This window comes from Helianthus annuus, chromosome 17 (assembly GCF_002127325.2).
Source record: "Helianthus annuus cultivar XRQ/B chromosome 17, HanXRQr2.0-SUNRISE, whole genome shotgun sequence".
Taxonomy (NCBI): Eukaryota; Viridiplantae; Streptophyta; class Magnoliopsida; order Asterales; family Asteraceae; genus Helianthus; species Helianthus annuus.
In genome coordinates this window covers 43,555,040-43,571,490 of record NC_035449.2, presented here as the reverse complement: position 1 = coordinate 43,571,490, position 16,451 = coordinate 43,555,040, and the positions used below count along the sequence as shown (strand labels likewise).

The 16,451-nt window shown below is 35.1% G+C and overlaps 1 protein-coding gene across 1 annotated transcript; it reads left to right on the top strand.

Moving 5' to 3' along the window:
- The first annotated feature begins 1,256 nt into the window (after positions 1-1,256).
- LOC110920820 (plasma membrane ATPase 1) lies at positions 1,257-8,585 on the top strand. The gene is made up of 22 exons (XM_022165019.2): positions 1,257-1,409; positions 2,216-2,294; positions 2,483-2,602; positions 2,742-2,840; positions 2,965-3,102; positions 3,196-3,330; positions 3,446-3,625; positions 3,731-3,937; positions 4,031-4,150; positions 4,241-4,360; positions 4,465-4,587; positions 4,675-4,779; positions 4,852-4,996; positions 5,671-5,835; positions 5,922-6,160; positions 6,849-6,881; positions 6,975-7,056; positions 7,165-7,325; positions 7,495-7,692; positions 7,764-7,946; positions 8,020-8,195; positions 8,316-8,585. The coding sequence occupies exons 2-22, from the start codon at positions 2,241-2,243 to the stop codon at positions 8,410-8,412; spliced, it is 2,880 nt and encodes a 959-aa protein (XP_022020711.1). The 5' UTR covers positions 1,257-1,409; positions 2,216-2,240; the 3' UTR covers positions 8,413-8,585.
- Positions 8,586-16,451: the final 7,866 nt, after the last annotated feature.

Sequence of the window (16,451 nt, the reverse complement as noted above, 5' to 3'; positions counted from 1 at the left end):
TTATGTGTGTGTATAGGGGTAATTTTGTCATTTAACATAGATTTAACGGAGAAAACTAATGGACATCCACTCCAGGAACTATCCGAGTAACAAACTGTCAAACCACAGGGAGCACCGGTGTAATTTCCAAAAGTTAGGGACTATGGGTGTTATTTTACAAAACCACAAGAACTATCCGTACACTTTACTCTTTGTTTAATATTACAACTTAATTTATCGCTTACCATGGTGTGCGCTACATACTGAATTCCATTTGCGTTCCGAGTTAATTGTGGGTTTTGACACCACTAGTTATTGTTAACTTTTAGAACTCTAAAACATTTGTCATATAACTATTTTTTTAAGGGAAAAAAAACTAATTGTGATGTTCAACCACTACTCGAATTGAATTGATTGATTCTCTTTTTTAGTAGTTTTCTTTTAAAAATGTTTCAAATTTGATTGATTTTGTTTTAATTTCATATCTATATAATGTAATATTCTCTTTTATAAAAAAGTTATTGCATAAACACAATAATTGTCATGTAAGATTAAATATATTATTATATTGTATTTAATCTAGTAGCTATTATAATCATTTACATTATATAGATCAAAATATATAACAACCTATTAAATAATTAGTTGGTAATTGTTGATGGACCATATTACCCTTATTAACTAATTAGGTTTCCTCTTGGGTGCATATATAAGGAGACTATTATAGAGGTTACAAGGTTAGCAATCTATCTTGATTACTCAATAACATCATAATATCGCCTCTCTCTCCATCCGAATTACCCTTTATTCGGTTCTTAATCACCATCATTAGTTTGCATCCTAAGAAGGAATCAGATCAAGCTGACAATCATGTCAAACTTTATTGCTGCGTTTCCATCTAGATTCTCTACTGACCTGTCTGCTACATCAGGTATGTTATTCATGTTTTCCATTATGTTTCCGATCAACAATCAACATGTCACTCATATAATGATCTTAATTTAACTTTTCTTCAAAAACTTAAAGATAACACGATTATAAGTTTGTAACACACAAATCACATATATCTTCACAAAAAGATTAAAAAAATCATAATGAACCACTCCAATTACATACCTATCACCACCAAACATCTTTCTCATTTTGACAAGTAATTACCATACAAATCCATCTCCTAGTCACCAACAAAAAATAAATAAAAAACCCTATTGAAAGTCTAATAAGTGGTACCCGCCAAATTGATCACCATCTTAATCAAAAAGACATTTCTACCCCTACACCTACCACCGTATTACACTCACAGATCACTATATCAACTAACAAATTTTCCCATGCTTTATACGCCTCCCTCATCTTTCAATCAGTTAGTCAAAGCTAACAGCATCCGTACGAAATCGAGCAACCGTTACGTCATCATTCATCATTTTCAGGTGTATTTCATTGACCTAATTCTCTTTGTTCTTCATGAATTATGTTATTCGAATTCTGTTTTTCAGCTTGTTAAGCTAGTTACGTGTTGTAGAAGTATCGATTAACTCATACGTGCTTGATGATGATTGATTTGAGTAGTTTAACCATGCGGATTGAGCTAGTTACGTGTTGTATAAGTGGATTTCATGAACTGATTTAGATTCTTATCAATCAGCTTGTTATTAGAAGTGTCCATAATCGATTAATACATTTGTGCTTGACGATGATTGATTTGAGTAGTTTAACCGTGCGAATTGAGCTAATTACGTGTTGTGTACGTCGATTCTGAAAATGATTTGAAACTATGTGTAATCTCTCTGAAAAACTGTGAAATAGCGGTTGTTGTTTCGATCTGACGGTTCATGCTCTGTAAATCGGAATTCCGATGATTAGTGATATAGTAACGGTTCTGACGATTTAGCGGTCACTTGAATCGTTTATATTCGTTTGTATGTGTGTATACGATAACAAAATTGATGAGTTTCAGGTAATCTCTCATCGTTTATTGAATTACTTGTTTGTTTGTTCGTTCGTTTAGTTTACGTTAATATTTTTTTCAAAGATTATGTAATTTGTGTTCTCAGAAGATTGATTAACCGTGTGCTGTTGGTGAGTATTTTATGAAAGGTTACTGTGGGTTTAATTCAAAATGAATTGAAATTTGTGGCAGATTATTAGTTGCTTGTAAATATGAGTTCAGTTAGTTTTTTGGTGGCAGTTGAACGTCATTTGGAATAACTGATATTATTAAGTTTTTATGTTGTAGTGAGCTGGAAAAGTAAGAGATAGGGATGGCGGAGGCGGATGATATTATGGAAGCCGTGAAGAAGGAAGCGGTTGATTTGGTTAGGAACTGTAACCTATATCTGTGTGTGTTTTATATTATGAACGATTTCTTAGTCGATTATGATGTTAATGCTAGCTTTTGCCAGACTACTTGATTGTTATTTAGTAAAGGATTATGAATTATTTAATACAGTTATATACTTTTATTTTTGTCTTGTATGGTTAATGTAATAAATTTGAATTATAGGAAACGATACCAGTCGAGGAAGTTTTCGAAAATTTGAGATGTTCCAAAGAAGGGCTAACATCAAAGGATGCTGAAAAGAGATTAGAGATATTTGGGCACAATAAGCTTGAAGAGAAGGAGGTGTGTGGCGTATTGTACCTACATATCTAATTATTTGTTGCTTGTTAGGTGTCAGGCTTACAATTATTGTTCTTAAACCTGATTAATTTGTAAATTTCTGTTGAGGAGATTTGAGATTCACTAAATGTTTTAATTTCAGGAAAGCAAAATTTTGAAGTTCTTAGGGTTTATGTGGAACCCACTATCATGGGTCATGGAAGTTGCAGCAATTATGGCCATTGCACTTGCCAATGGAGGAGTGAGTAATCTCAAATGTATTTAAATATTTAGCACTGTGCTGATAGCTATATAAGTTCTATATACATGTGGTGTTATGTTGACGTTTCTTTCAAATTAATTGATGGATCTTGGTTATTGTGCAGGGTAAACCACCTGACTGGCAGGATTTTGTTGGGATTATCACACTGCTTGTCATAAATTCAACAATAAGCTTTATAGAGGAGAACAATGCTGGTAACGCAGCAGCAGCTCTCATGGCACACCTTGCACCTAAAGCGAAGGTACTAACATCTCATTTGAGTTTGGCATCTCTTGTGATTGACTGTAATATGTTCTATATATTAAATTAACAATGTCAATAAATGAAATATTAGGTGCTTCGCGATGGAAAATGGAATGAGGAAGAAGCAGCAATTCTTGTTCCAGGTGATATAATCAGTATTAAACTAGGAGATATCATCCCAGCAGATGCTCGACTTCTTGAGGGTGATCCTTTAAAGATAGACCAGGTCTTTTTTTTTCTTTTATTATTATGACAGTCATATTCATCGTATACTGAATTATTTGGTTCATCCTTTTCTTATACATTTCATCTTCTAATGATTCCAATTGGTTGATTTGCAGTCTGCTTTAACAGGTGAATCCCTTCCTGTAACAAAGCTCCCTGGGGATGGAGTTTATTCAGGCTCTACATGCAAACAGGGGGAAATTGAAGCAGTGGTTATTGCGACAGGTGTGCATACCTTCTTTGGAAAGGCTGCACATCTTGTAGATTCTACAAACCAAGTAGGCCATTTTCAGAAGGTATGAAAGTACACGTGCATCTAATTATATTTGAAACAAATACCAGCTTTTGTTAAGTTTGAAAAACGATGGCTGCTCTGGTAATAAAGATATCACAATTTGCAGGTTCTGACAGCGATTGGGAACTTCTGTATATGTTCAATTGCAATCGGAATGGTAGTAGAAATCATCGTGATGTACCCAATTCAAAACCGTAAATATCGTCCTGGAATTGACAATTTGCTAGTGCTTCTCATTGGTGGAATTCCTATTGCAATGCCAACAGTTTTATCGGTCACAATGGCAATTGGTTCTCATCGTTTATCTCAGCAGGTACGTTTAAAACCCTTTCTGCTTTTGTTGTTTCATATGCTTTTCTTGTCAGAAGGACCCTAATATGTGCGCAACTTTTCTACATCACTACAGGGAGCTATCACAAAAAGAATGACAGCAATAGAAGAAATGGCAGGCATGGATGTTCTTTGCAGTGATAAAACTGGGACTTTGACCCTGAACAAGCTTTCGGTTGACAAAAATCTTATAGAGGTTGCTTGATCATTTGAAGTTTTGAACACTTGGTTTGTTTCAAAATTCTGTCTCACTTTAAATTCTATAACGCATCCTTTATCTTTGCAGATATTTGCTAAAGGAGTGGATGCTGATATGGTGGTGTTGATGGCTGCAAGAGCTTCTAGGGTGGAAAACCAAGACGCAATAGATGCTGCCATAGTAGGGATGTTGGCTGACCCTAAGGAGGTTAATATCTATCGTTAACGATAATACACAAAATTAGATCAATTGTTTTTCTGATCTGGTTTGAAATAATCTAATAATATATTAATATCATATGTTTTATCTAGGCACGGGGAGGTATTCAAGAGGTCCATTTCCTTCCATTCAACCCTACCGATAAGAGGACAGCATTAACTTACATTGATGGTGAAAACAAAATGCATCGTGTCAGTAAGGGTGCTCCTGAACAGGTAAAGCAACTGATGCACATACATTTTAACTTTTAACAATCATCAGTAACTGACCAACCGACTACATGTCTTTTTATAATTTTTCAGATTTTGAATCTTGCACATAATAAATCAGAAATTGAGCGTAGAGTACATCTTGTGATAGATAAGTTTGCCGAGCGTGGTTTACGATCCCTTGCAGTAGCCTACCAGGTTTGAAAAAAAAAATCTAAAACAAAAGACCCTGTAGTTAGTTTTTCGATATATACTAATCTTTTTAAACAGGAAGTCCCTGCGGGAAAGAAGGAAAGCCCAGGAGGTCCATGGGAGTTTATCGGTCTTATGCCTCTCTTTGACCCACCCAGACATGACAGTGCAGAGACAATTAGAAGGGCTTTGAATCTGGGAGTAAGCGTCAAAATGATCACAGGTGTGGGTTCTTCTATCATAGCAGATGTGACAAGTATCATAGAAACTTATATTTATATATATAGTAAAATGCTATTTTCGTCCCTAAGGTTTGACCAATATTACGACTTTCGTCCAAAGGTTTGTTTTTTCGCATCTGGATCCAAAAGGTTTGAAATCTTGCCATTTTCATCCTGCTCGTTAACTCCATCCATTATTCTCCGTTAAGTCAGAGGTATTTCCGTCTTTTTTGCTAACTTAAAGGGCAATTCGGTCTTTCCACTTTATGTAAAAAGACCCAATACCCTTGGAAAAGATCGAATTAAGTTAACAAAAAAAGACGGAAATACCCCTGACTTAATGGAGAAAAATGGATGGAGTATCGAGCTGGATGAAAATGGCAACATTTCAAATCTTTTGGATCCAGATGCGGAAAAACAACCCTTTGGACGAAAGTCGCAAAACTGGCCAAACCTCAAGGACGAAAATGACATTTTACTCTCATTTAGTCATTTATATTAGCAAAACGCAACTTGTGCTGGGAAGGTGGCCTTCAAGGGGGTTAAAGCCGGTGGAAGTTGGATTTAAACCTGAGACCTCTGTTAGAGGAACTCAAGGGCGCTATCCCCTTGAAGGTTAATAAAACAAGTTTCTAAGTCTGTGGTCCATATGCATGACCTTTTTGATCTCGAATAGGCGATCAGCTAGCAATAGGAAAGGAAACAGGACGGCGTCTAGGAATGGGGACCAACATGTACCCTTCATCTGCATTACTGGGACAGAACAAAGACGAGTCAATTGCCGCCTTACCCATTGACGAGTTGATTGAAAAAGCTGATGGATTTGCTGGTGTCTTTCCTGGTACGTTCATTGTATATATGCATGAGAGCTTCATCACTAACGTAATAAACAATAATCATAGGCATAAATTTGTGGCTTTGCTACAGAGCATAAATATGAAATTGTGAAACGTTTACAAGCAAGAAAGCATATATGTGGTATGACTGGTGATGGAGTGAATGATGCACCTGCACTTAAGAAAGCGGACATTGGAATTGCGGTTGCAGATGCAACTGATGCTGCACGTAGTGCGTCTGATATAGTGCTGACTCAACCTGGTCTTAGTGTTATTATCAGTGCAGTACTAACTAGCCGAGCAATCTTTCAGAGGATGAAAAATTACACTGTAAGTTGAAGCTCTGATCTTGAGAAGCGTATTCATTCATTTTGCCAATCTTTATCTCATGGACCTACCTCCATTTATTCTTATATTTTGGTAATAGACCACAAAATAACAAAGTTTGACCCATATTTGGTTGTGTTTTATTATAATGGATCAACAATATTAGCTAAATGATTTAAGGAAAAATGATACGGGTCAAATGAGTTGTATTTAAATGCATAAAACACCCAAGATGGTTTTATAAAAAAAAGTTAGTTTATTAGCTATTATTTCAGTGAATAGTTTAATGTATTCGTCACTGTTCAGTTATTTTACAAAAAAGACACTAAACTTTTTGCAAGTTTGCATTTGGGATACTTAACTTTTTTCCGATTAAAAGTATCATACTTTTTTTGTCCATTTTGGGCACTCGATTTTTACCATTTCTAGTTAAAATCATTTCTTTTTGCTCTAACCAACACTGCATATCTAACAGTTTTGACCCGTTACCCGATCCGTCCAATTTTGACCCATTTTGCCATCTATTAATATTTAATATGATAACTTAGACTGAAAGAAAATGGGCAGGACTTATAGGTTCGGGTAAAAAATAAATTAAGAAGCTAACAAAAGAGCACTCTTTGTAACAGATATTTGTTATATCATGTTAAGAAGCCCTCTAATTTTGTAATACCCAATTTCTCTTATGCAGATATACGCAGTTTCCATTACTATCCGTATAGTGGTATGCTACTATGCTGTCCTGACTTTTACTATGCACAACTCTATGTTTTCTACCTATTATTTCACTTACATTCTCAAATCTCTTTCTCAACAGCTTGGTTTCATGCTACTAGCCCTCATATGGAAGTTTGACTTTCCACCCTTCATGGTCCTGATCATTGCAATTCTTAACGACGGTTAGAATTTGTTCTTCAACACAGCCATAAGCCCATAATACCTTCTTATTAATGTATTTATCTATTTTGTTGATAGTGTCATCTCAACTAACTAGTTGCACTTTCCAGGTACCATTATGACAATTTCCAAGGATAGAGTGAAACCGTCTCCTCAACCGGACAGCTGGAAATTGGCAGAGATTTTCGCTACAGGGATCATTCTCGGTAGCTACTTGGCTATGATGACTGTAATTTTCTTCTGGGCTGCGTATGAGACCGATTTTTTCCCGGTAAGAAAGTTTCTCTTCATTGTTTAATTTTAGAAATAATCATTGCTTTTCTATATTTATAGAGCATTGTCTAGATTTTATAAGAAGTACTCCTAAGTTATTATTTTCAAAATTTCTCAATCATCCACTTTATAAGTTTAAAAATTTTTCCTGGCGTGCCATTTTCCAGCGTGTTTTTGGAGTTTCTAGCCTTCAGAAAACTGGTCAAGTTACATTGGACGATGTTAAAAAAAAGCTAGCCTCAGCAGTATACCTACAAGTGAGCACCATCAGTCAAGCTTTAATATTTGTTACACGTTCTAGGAGCTGGTCCGTTTATGAACGTCCAGGAGCTCTACTTTTCGGTGCCTTCTTGATTGCTCAATTGGTGAGCGGATTTACCAATTATGATTATTATTGATTATTACGTAGTTAGTTAATAAATCTTTTTTTTTTCAGATTGCAACGTTGATTGCAGTTTATGCAGACTGGAATTTTTCTGCAATCGAAGGGATCGGATGGGGTTGGGCAGGTGTAATATGGCTCTACAACATTGTATTCTACATCCCACTCGATTTCATAAAGTTGTTCATCAGATATGCTATAAGTGGTAGAGCATGGGATCTTGTCATTGACCAACGCGTGAGTAAAACTTTGACCAACTAATTAATGCACCCCTTATCTACAGGATACTTGAAATACATTTTTGGTGCAGGTTGCTTTCACCAGGAAAAGAAACTTTGGGAAGGAAGACCGTGAGCTTAAATGGGCTCAAGCACAACGGACACTACACGGGCTGGACCCGCCTGAAATACATAGCGTTGACCGCAACAACCACAATGAACTTAATCAGATGGCTGAAGATGCAAAACGCCGAGCTGAGATGACAAGGTACACTTCCCTTTTTAGTATTCTTACATAGCTAGAACAAACATAAAAGATAAGCTCATAAGCCACTGATATATTTATTTGAAAGATATCAGTTTATACGCGTGCATTGCATACATGCAGGTTGCGAGAGTTGCTTACGCTGAAAGGTCACGTGGAATCAGTTGTAAAACTGAAGAACATCGACATAGATACCATCCAACAATCCTACACTGTGTGAGAATGTTTTTACTTTCATTCCAAGGTATATGTAGTGTGCAGTGCATATATGCAAGTGCCCAAAAGATTGTTTGTTATTATATTACTGAATCTTTTCTCATATGTAAGAGAATCAGTATATTGTAGAGTAGTACCTCTTTTGCCCAGTCTTCAAAAAATCTCACAATTTTTATATCTTAAAAAGTTTACTAAAATAGCCAGGTCTATTCATATTATCAACTCTTAGGCCTATTTTTGTTGACTTGTCAATGTGTTCCACCAGTTTTTTGTAACAAAAATATGAATGGGACACGCATCTACATAACAAGTTAAATGTACTTGATAAATACATAATTGAATCAACACATATAGAGATGTATGTTCTATAACCGTAATCTCAATGCATGTCGGTCTATATATGTCAATTCATTTTTTTTCAAAGGCGGTGATCTTAATTAGCTGTAATAACATATTGTAAAAGTTCATAAACATACCATACTACTCACATCTCAAATGTCTTTCAACCTTACATCAAGTAGAAGGTGATGAAAATTGTGTCTTTCGAGCCACAGTTACTTATCTCGGCTATGACCCAAGAAAATTAGAAATTAACATTAAGTTACGTAACAACCTGAAACAATACAATAAATTATCTGTATAACAAATCATAAAAGTCTACTTTATCATTCACCAAGTCTTCCATCATTGGCTCTTGCACCGTGTACATATAGGATGACCATGACCATGTCAAGTTTCACCCAGACATTCTCATCCTTATCCCACTATGAACCACCTTATTGCCATAGGTTGTCGTCGTTCCATATCCAATCACCCCTACTTCTTCTTGTACGGCAGTAGAGACTCAAGCAACAATGAGACTCAAAATATCACATCATTTTACCCTAAGTATCCACCTAGAGTATCATGATAGATTGAGGAAATGGTGCACCTTATATACACATACATATAATGGAAGACATAACATACTACGTTCCACACCCTCATAACACCTTAATAGAAACAATGTTATCTCCTTTGTTTAGTAATAAATAGATGAAATACATTGAATAATAATAATGATAACATTATTAGACAATTGCCTAAAATAATATTTGAATGTTTCTAAAACTACATAATTTTTGCTTCAATAATCTTTTTATGTTGCGGTTAGCTTTAACCTCATCCGTCGAGCCTGCTATTTAATCATCAAACAATTATAAAAGCATAAACAATACTTTTAAACTTTTATATGCTTACTTTACCAAATAAAAATTTTAATATGTTAATACATTATTGTTAATCTTATCTCAAATCAACTTATTCTCATCTAATAACTATACAATATTCTCATCTAATAACTATACGTATTTGGGAAGCATTAAATTACACAAATCGATCTTTATAGTTTACTACTAGTAGCTAACTATGATTTCAATATTAAATATTTAAAGTTACACTAATCAATCATTATCATTCTTTTTAAAATCTGTAATTCACACAGTCCGTGAAATAAATATTTGTTAAAGGGCTCTTAATATTATTCAGAAGGGGATGGTGGCGCACTTTGTTGCTCGTCTACCTGCTATCCTTATGTAATTTGCCCTGTTGATTGGAATGAAAAAAAAAAATAATAATTTGGGGCAAAAAAAAAAAAATAAATAAATAAACTACAATTTTACCCTTTTGATAAATCTGAGTTATGATCTCTAAAGCTATTATAACATATATTTTTTTCTTATTCTTAAACACCACCGGAACTATTGTAAACACACTTCAACAGCCACCCTCCTCTAATACCACGACACCACCACCACCGCCGCCGCCAACATCACAAAATTCAGGCGAGTTTCAACGAAATCTGCTGTTGAGTTTTAAATCAACAAGAAGTAGGGGAGGTGTACAAAATTTGAATGTTATTGACACACATCACATATAACCAACAAACCGTCCAATATTATGAATAATATAAAAAATGGAACATTACTATTAGGCTATGATTGCACGACCATAAATATTATATAAAATCACAAATTTAAATCTTTTTAAGACCCGTCACATTGGTATCTTTATTCTTGACAGCCCACAAGATCTTTGTCAATCTCTTTAGACATCAAAAGTTTATTTCACAATAGTGACACACTAGCGACCAATTTCCTCGTTTTCCTTTAAGAAAACATGTTGTATGCCTTTTCGTATATGTGTGGTTTTAAATTTTGATAGCGATAACGTTTTGAATCACGTGACAAGGCCCAATAAAAAAATGGTCCGGTTTTTAACAACTGGAATTGAAATAATAGGTCCAAGGCAATATCTTAATCAAGGCCCACGGATCACAACTAACAGAAATTTGAAAAGATTAAATAACGTGCTTAAATTATATAATAACTAGGTTAGAACCCCGTGTATTACATGGGTTGATTAAATATATTTTTGTATAACAAAACAGTTAAATCTTTAATTACCCGTATATAACATAAGTTGAATAAGCATGTGTACTACACAGCTTGAATAAATATAATGTAATCGGTTAACACACACAATCGTCAAAATACGTTTTTGGTAAAAAGAACTTTGATATACTATTTACATATTAGAACATTTTAAGTTGTTTTGTTTTTATTTTTCTATTATTAGGTTATAAACTTGTGAATTACAAATATTATAACATTTTACTTTGTTGTTTTTTTTTTATTTATTAACAGGTTAAAAACGTCTGTGTTACATGTGGTCGGATCAATAAAATATTAAATAGTTATTATTATTAAGGGTAAAAATAAAAAGCCTCAGGCACTCAGCCACCGCCATTAGAGACTTTTGAGTATGAAATGAATCTATTCACAATTCAAAGAAACGCAAATTTTGCACCCAAATATACATTCAATCAAGTAATCAAAATTAAAGAGGAAAACAATTACAAAAAATAATATGCACTTTTCAATTTGAAATCACATACAAAACTAACGTGAGTCTATCAACCTGCAAATATGCCTTGTTTGGCATTTAGTCAGCGAAACGCGGGCTGGATCTCTCCTTCGAGTGGATATTGATAGCTCAGAATGAAAAGGGGCTTGCTCCATATGAATGGCCCCATAAATTTAAGAGATCCAATTGTGTTTGGACTACATCTCCGGTGAAAACAGAGACAATTTTGCTTGGGTTTCAGGCAGTTTTGTGTTTGCACCACATCTCCGTTCCATTTTGCGATTCAGTTGATGTCAGTCATTAAACGATAGTGGGACCCTCACATGTTAGGTGTGAGGGAAATAAACTGAGATAATTAACTTGGTTAGTTATAAAGGATTAAACCAGTAACAAAAATAAATTTAAAGGATGTTTTTAGCAAGTTTTAAACATTAAGGTTGGAACCTGCAAGTTTGAGGAAATATAAAGGACGTTTTGTGTAATTTATTTGCAAAATAATAAAATAAAGATAAGCATAAAGAATATATTAGAAGATAAATATAAATATAGAGATATAGTTATAGATAAACGACAACTTAAAATATGGGATAACTTGATAAATTATTTTAAAACTTTTTAATTTTTAAGATAAAAAAAAACATAGATATATGGCGGAAAAACTAAAAAATGTCCATCAATTGGTTTCTTTTATTATATATATGTATATACATATATATATATAGATATAGACATAGATATAGATTATGAATCCATTTGTTTAAAATAAATATGTTAAATATTAGCACTATAGTTGTTGATAAAATTAGCTTTTGCTATATATGTAGTTTTAGTTTATGTTAAATACTAGATTATAACCCCGTGTATTACACGGGGTTGAATAAATAAATTTTATATACTAAATAATAAAACATTATATCTTTAAAACCTCATTTATTGTACGGGTTGAATAAATATAATTTTATATATTAAATAATAAAAAATTATATCTATAAGAACCATATTGTACAGGTTGAATAAATGTAATTTTATATACAAAATAAAAAGTTATATCTTTAAAACCACGTGTATTACACGGGTTAAATAAATGTAATATTGTTTATCAAATAATAAAATAATACATCTTTAAAAAACCTCATTTATTACACGAGTTGAATAAATGTAATTTTATATGCCAAACAATAAAAAAAATTACATCTTTAAAAATATGTGCATTACACGGTTTGAATAAATGTAATTTTCTGTACTAAATAATAAAAAATATATATCCTTAGAAAACCCCGTGTATTGTACGAATTGAGTAAATCTAATTTTATATTGTAACACCTCGAAATCTTGTGTCCAATAAGTAAACGACACGTGTCACTTGCGACAAAAGTATTATAAACCCGGATCTAATTAAAGATGTGTGGTAAGATTTTTGAACATGCCGACATGTTAATTTATACCTCTGAACGACTCCATTATAAATCCCAAAACCCTAACATGATTAATAAACATCTAATATACCTTAATCCGGTGATTACCAATAATGATGGATGCCAAATTTGCAAGAATGGATACTATGAAAATAATGCACGTTAAATCTCCATTCATGAATCCTATCATTGTTCAATTCAATTACGTTGCATAATGGGGTAGACAACTATTCAAGCATGGGTTAAAGGCATGGTACTGATAATTCATGGCCAGAAATCATGCATTGCAAGTTGACTGTTCAATGCATGAAAGGTTATTTTTTTTTGCTTCTGACAAGGGCTTACGGACCGCAAGGGCCCTGCCTTACGGTCCGTAAGGTGCGAAAGGGTAAAACATTTTCTCTGTCAAAGGCTTACGGACCGCAAAGGCCCTGCTTTACAGTCCGTAAGGAACGCCCAGCGACAGAAAGTTGGCTGTTGGCTGTTATAACAGTTTAACCGACTTACCAAGATATTTTCAGAGACATGGGCGACCCCTAACCTTTCCTAGACACTAGGAAACACTTGTAAATGATCTGGATCACCCCATAGGCTTAGTTGTCACCATCTTGGAGGATTTAGAACACTATAAAAGGCCATGAGTTGCAACCAAGTTCTTCACACCTTCATTCTGCTTTCTGATCATTTCTAAGGCTCAAGCATTCTCTCTAAACTTCACAAGTCGTGCATAGGACTCTTGTAAGTATGCTCCACCCTTCCTTGGTTAAGTTTTGCTTAGTTTTAGCTTAAAAGTCAATCCGTCGTAATTAATGATTGACTTGACGATAAATCACAAATGGTCCAGTGGTTTATCGAATCAAAGGTAGTTATATGTTGGTAATTATGTGGGCATTAAACCCTTAAAAGGGCACCCTCTGATTCCCACTCTAACTAGTCCGAATGTCAAGTCAAACTTGCCTAGAAAAAAGTCAACAGAATGCTAAATTGCGATTTTATGCATAATCAGTAATGTAGATGGCGTGTAACCTGTTTTAACACTCATACAACATGATAATAAGCATATTAACTAGTCTACACTTGTTTGATCCGACCGTTTACTGACCCGGTTCAGAACCGAAAGTCGCAAAACTTTGACTTTTGCTTTGACTTCAGTTCTGACCCGTTATGGTATGATTTAGATATGCCTTAGGACTCTCTTAGGACCAGGTTACATGATGGTTTAACCCTCTGTGACCGGTTCGTTGTTTGTCCGAGTCTTTTACACATTTCCGTTAAAAGCTCAAAAGTTGACCATAACGCCCTTTTCACTTTAAAACGAAAATTTTGGACATGTGAAAGGACAATAACCTTAGTTACTAATTTCTAAGCATGTCCCTAAAATTTCACGTCAATCCGAGGTCTAGAATAGGAGTTATGCTAAATAGCGCGATTACGGAAACTTTAGTAATTAAACGGCGCAATTAGCATAAAGCCTATCTAAACCCAAATTTCGACACCAAACCTTTTTCACACTGATGTAAAATAATGTTTTGGTATTTTTATAGATTTTGAATTATTTTTAACCTCCTCATAACCTGCGGTTATGACATCGATTCGGTAATTACCGAATATACCCTTTTCGGACATAACTTGAGTTCTACATGGTATTTTGACCCGATTCCAGTTGCTACTGATTTTTAAATAGTAAATAGAGTATTTTGGACTTTATAAACTGTTCGAAAACTCAGATTCCCTGTAGAACTCGGAATCTCTTTTATAATCTTTAAAAAGACCGAAATACCCCTTCGGGGCGTATAATGGAATAAAACTCGTTACGGGCATTATGGAAGGTATCCTACTGATACCACAACCTCTTTAGAGCATATTAACTTAGGAAACCTGTGTAGGACTCCTACGGTTGCCCGTTATGCCTTTTGCGCGCACGGTTCGGTTTATGTAACTAGTTTACATAAACTAGCCGAAACGGGTCAAACCTTATCGTTTTTACTTCAAATTCCAGAGTGTGGTTATTATACCCATATAAAACAAGTCTTCAAACTTGTTGGGCCCAAACCACATTCCATTCCCGGTTTTCACCTTTCACGCGATTAAACCGTAATTATCCTTTGAAACTGACCGGTCTAAGCTAAGGCTAAATTAAAGACCCGCTAGGATTCTAATAGGTTGTTATAAACCTTCGTTCCAGAATAGGAGACCAGTAAAAGATACTTGCATTTGTTTGATTGAGGTTATTACTTGCTCAGGTAAATACTTTTAACTTATTTTCCGTTATACGGGCTTGGGTTACGGTATATAAAAATACCACTTGGTCGGGCAATTGACCCCAACTCATTAGTAGTTGGGTATTATCAATGTGACCCATTTAAAAATTGGTTTTGTTGGCCTTACGCCTTTGGGAGCTTAATGACCATGTCCCGGATATCCTTGGCATCATTTTACGAAATGGCCACGACCTCGACACGCGGGTGTAGGCGTACACCCGGCAATGTGTCTATATTAATTAAAGGTATAACCGTTGGTTTTCCCACCACGGCTTTATGCTTTGTGGCGTGTCTATTAACCTTAAACCCGGCACGACCCGGGCGACCGAACGCATAGTGAACATATAATTCTTTTACAAGATTTAATTAATAAATTATCTCAAGTTATAAAGAGTTTGTGCCCTGTGCATTCAAATCAATTTTATTAAACATTTTACAAAAGTGTCGGTTGAATGTATTTCCAGTGTAAACTGACGTATTTTCCCCAAAAGATTAAATGCAGGATCTACACGAAATAGGCTGGCCACTCCTTAAGCATCGTTAGAGTCTCGCAAGCTTGGGATGCCATATTTGTTGAACAAATTTTATATTTCTATTTTGATCCCCTGTGGATTTATTTCGACTATTCGTGATACTCGGATATTACAATTGATGGTTGAAATATAATCTATCTTTATCCTTCCGCTGTGCATTTAAATATTGTGGTTTGACTATATTGTTGCCAACTACGTCACGGTAATCCCCCACCGGGCCCACCGGTGAAGCACGTGGAAATCGGGGTGTGACAGGTTGGTATCAGAGCCAACGTTGAGTGAATTAAACACTATCTTTATGTGTTTAATCTCAATGACACAAATGCACATACTCGAGTCTAGACAAGAACATAGGACAAATTCGAATTGTTATTCCAGTTTGTCTTTTATTGTTTATTGTGATTTAAAAATTTGTTAAGCAGGAAATATGCCACCAGCAATTAGACGAGGAGGAAGAGGCAAAGGGCCGATCACTACTCATAATGTTCACGAGGCCGGACCTTCACATATGCGAGCTCCTTCCAGCACAAGGAATGAAGAACCTCAGAGGCGTAGAAGAAACCTCTTTGAGCCCGCAAGACGGTCTACCTCACACAGTTCGACACCTTCATACCGTCACTCTTTTGGACCAAATTCGGAGAACGAGCCCAGTAACCCTCAACCTTCTTTCATACCTCTCCAGTGATCTGTTTCGCACCGTTCCTATGGCGATCCCACTCCTTTCTTCCAAGGCCAGTTCAACCCGGCTGATTATGTCCAAGAACCGATAGGTTATAACCCTTTAGGACCTGAAGACCATTTCTCCGAAGATAATGCGGTAGATATGGACGAGGACACGGATCCCATCGAACCCGCTAGAGGTACTCCCAACCATCCTATCGAGATCTCTGATGGGTCATCCTTTCATGGAACACCCTATCAAGGTCCCGA

Bases quoted from the DNA above. Each gene is read 5' to 3' on its own strand.
- LOC110920820 (XM_022165019.2), top strand. From the start codon at position 2,241: ATGGCGGAGGCGGATGATATTATGGAAGCCGTGAAGAAGGAAGCGGTT. The intron at 4,780-4,851 runs GTTTGAAAAAAA...CTTTTTAAACAG, and splicing joins CCCTTGCAGTAGCCTACCAG to GAAGTCCCTGCGGGAAAGAA. The intron at 7,057-7,164 runs GTTAGAATTTGT...TGCACTTTCCAG, and splicing joins CATTGCAATTCTTAACGACG to GTACCATTATGACAATTTCC.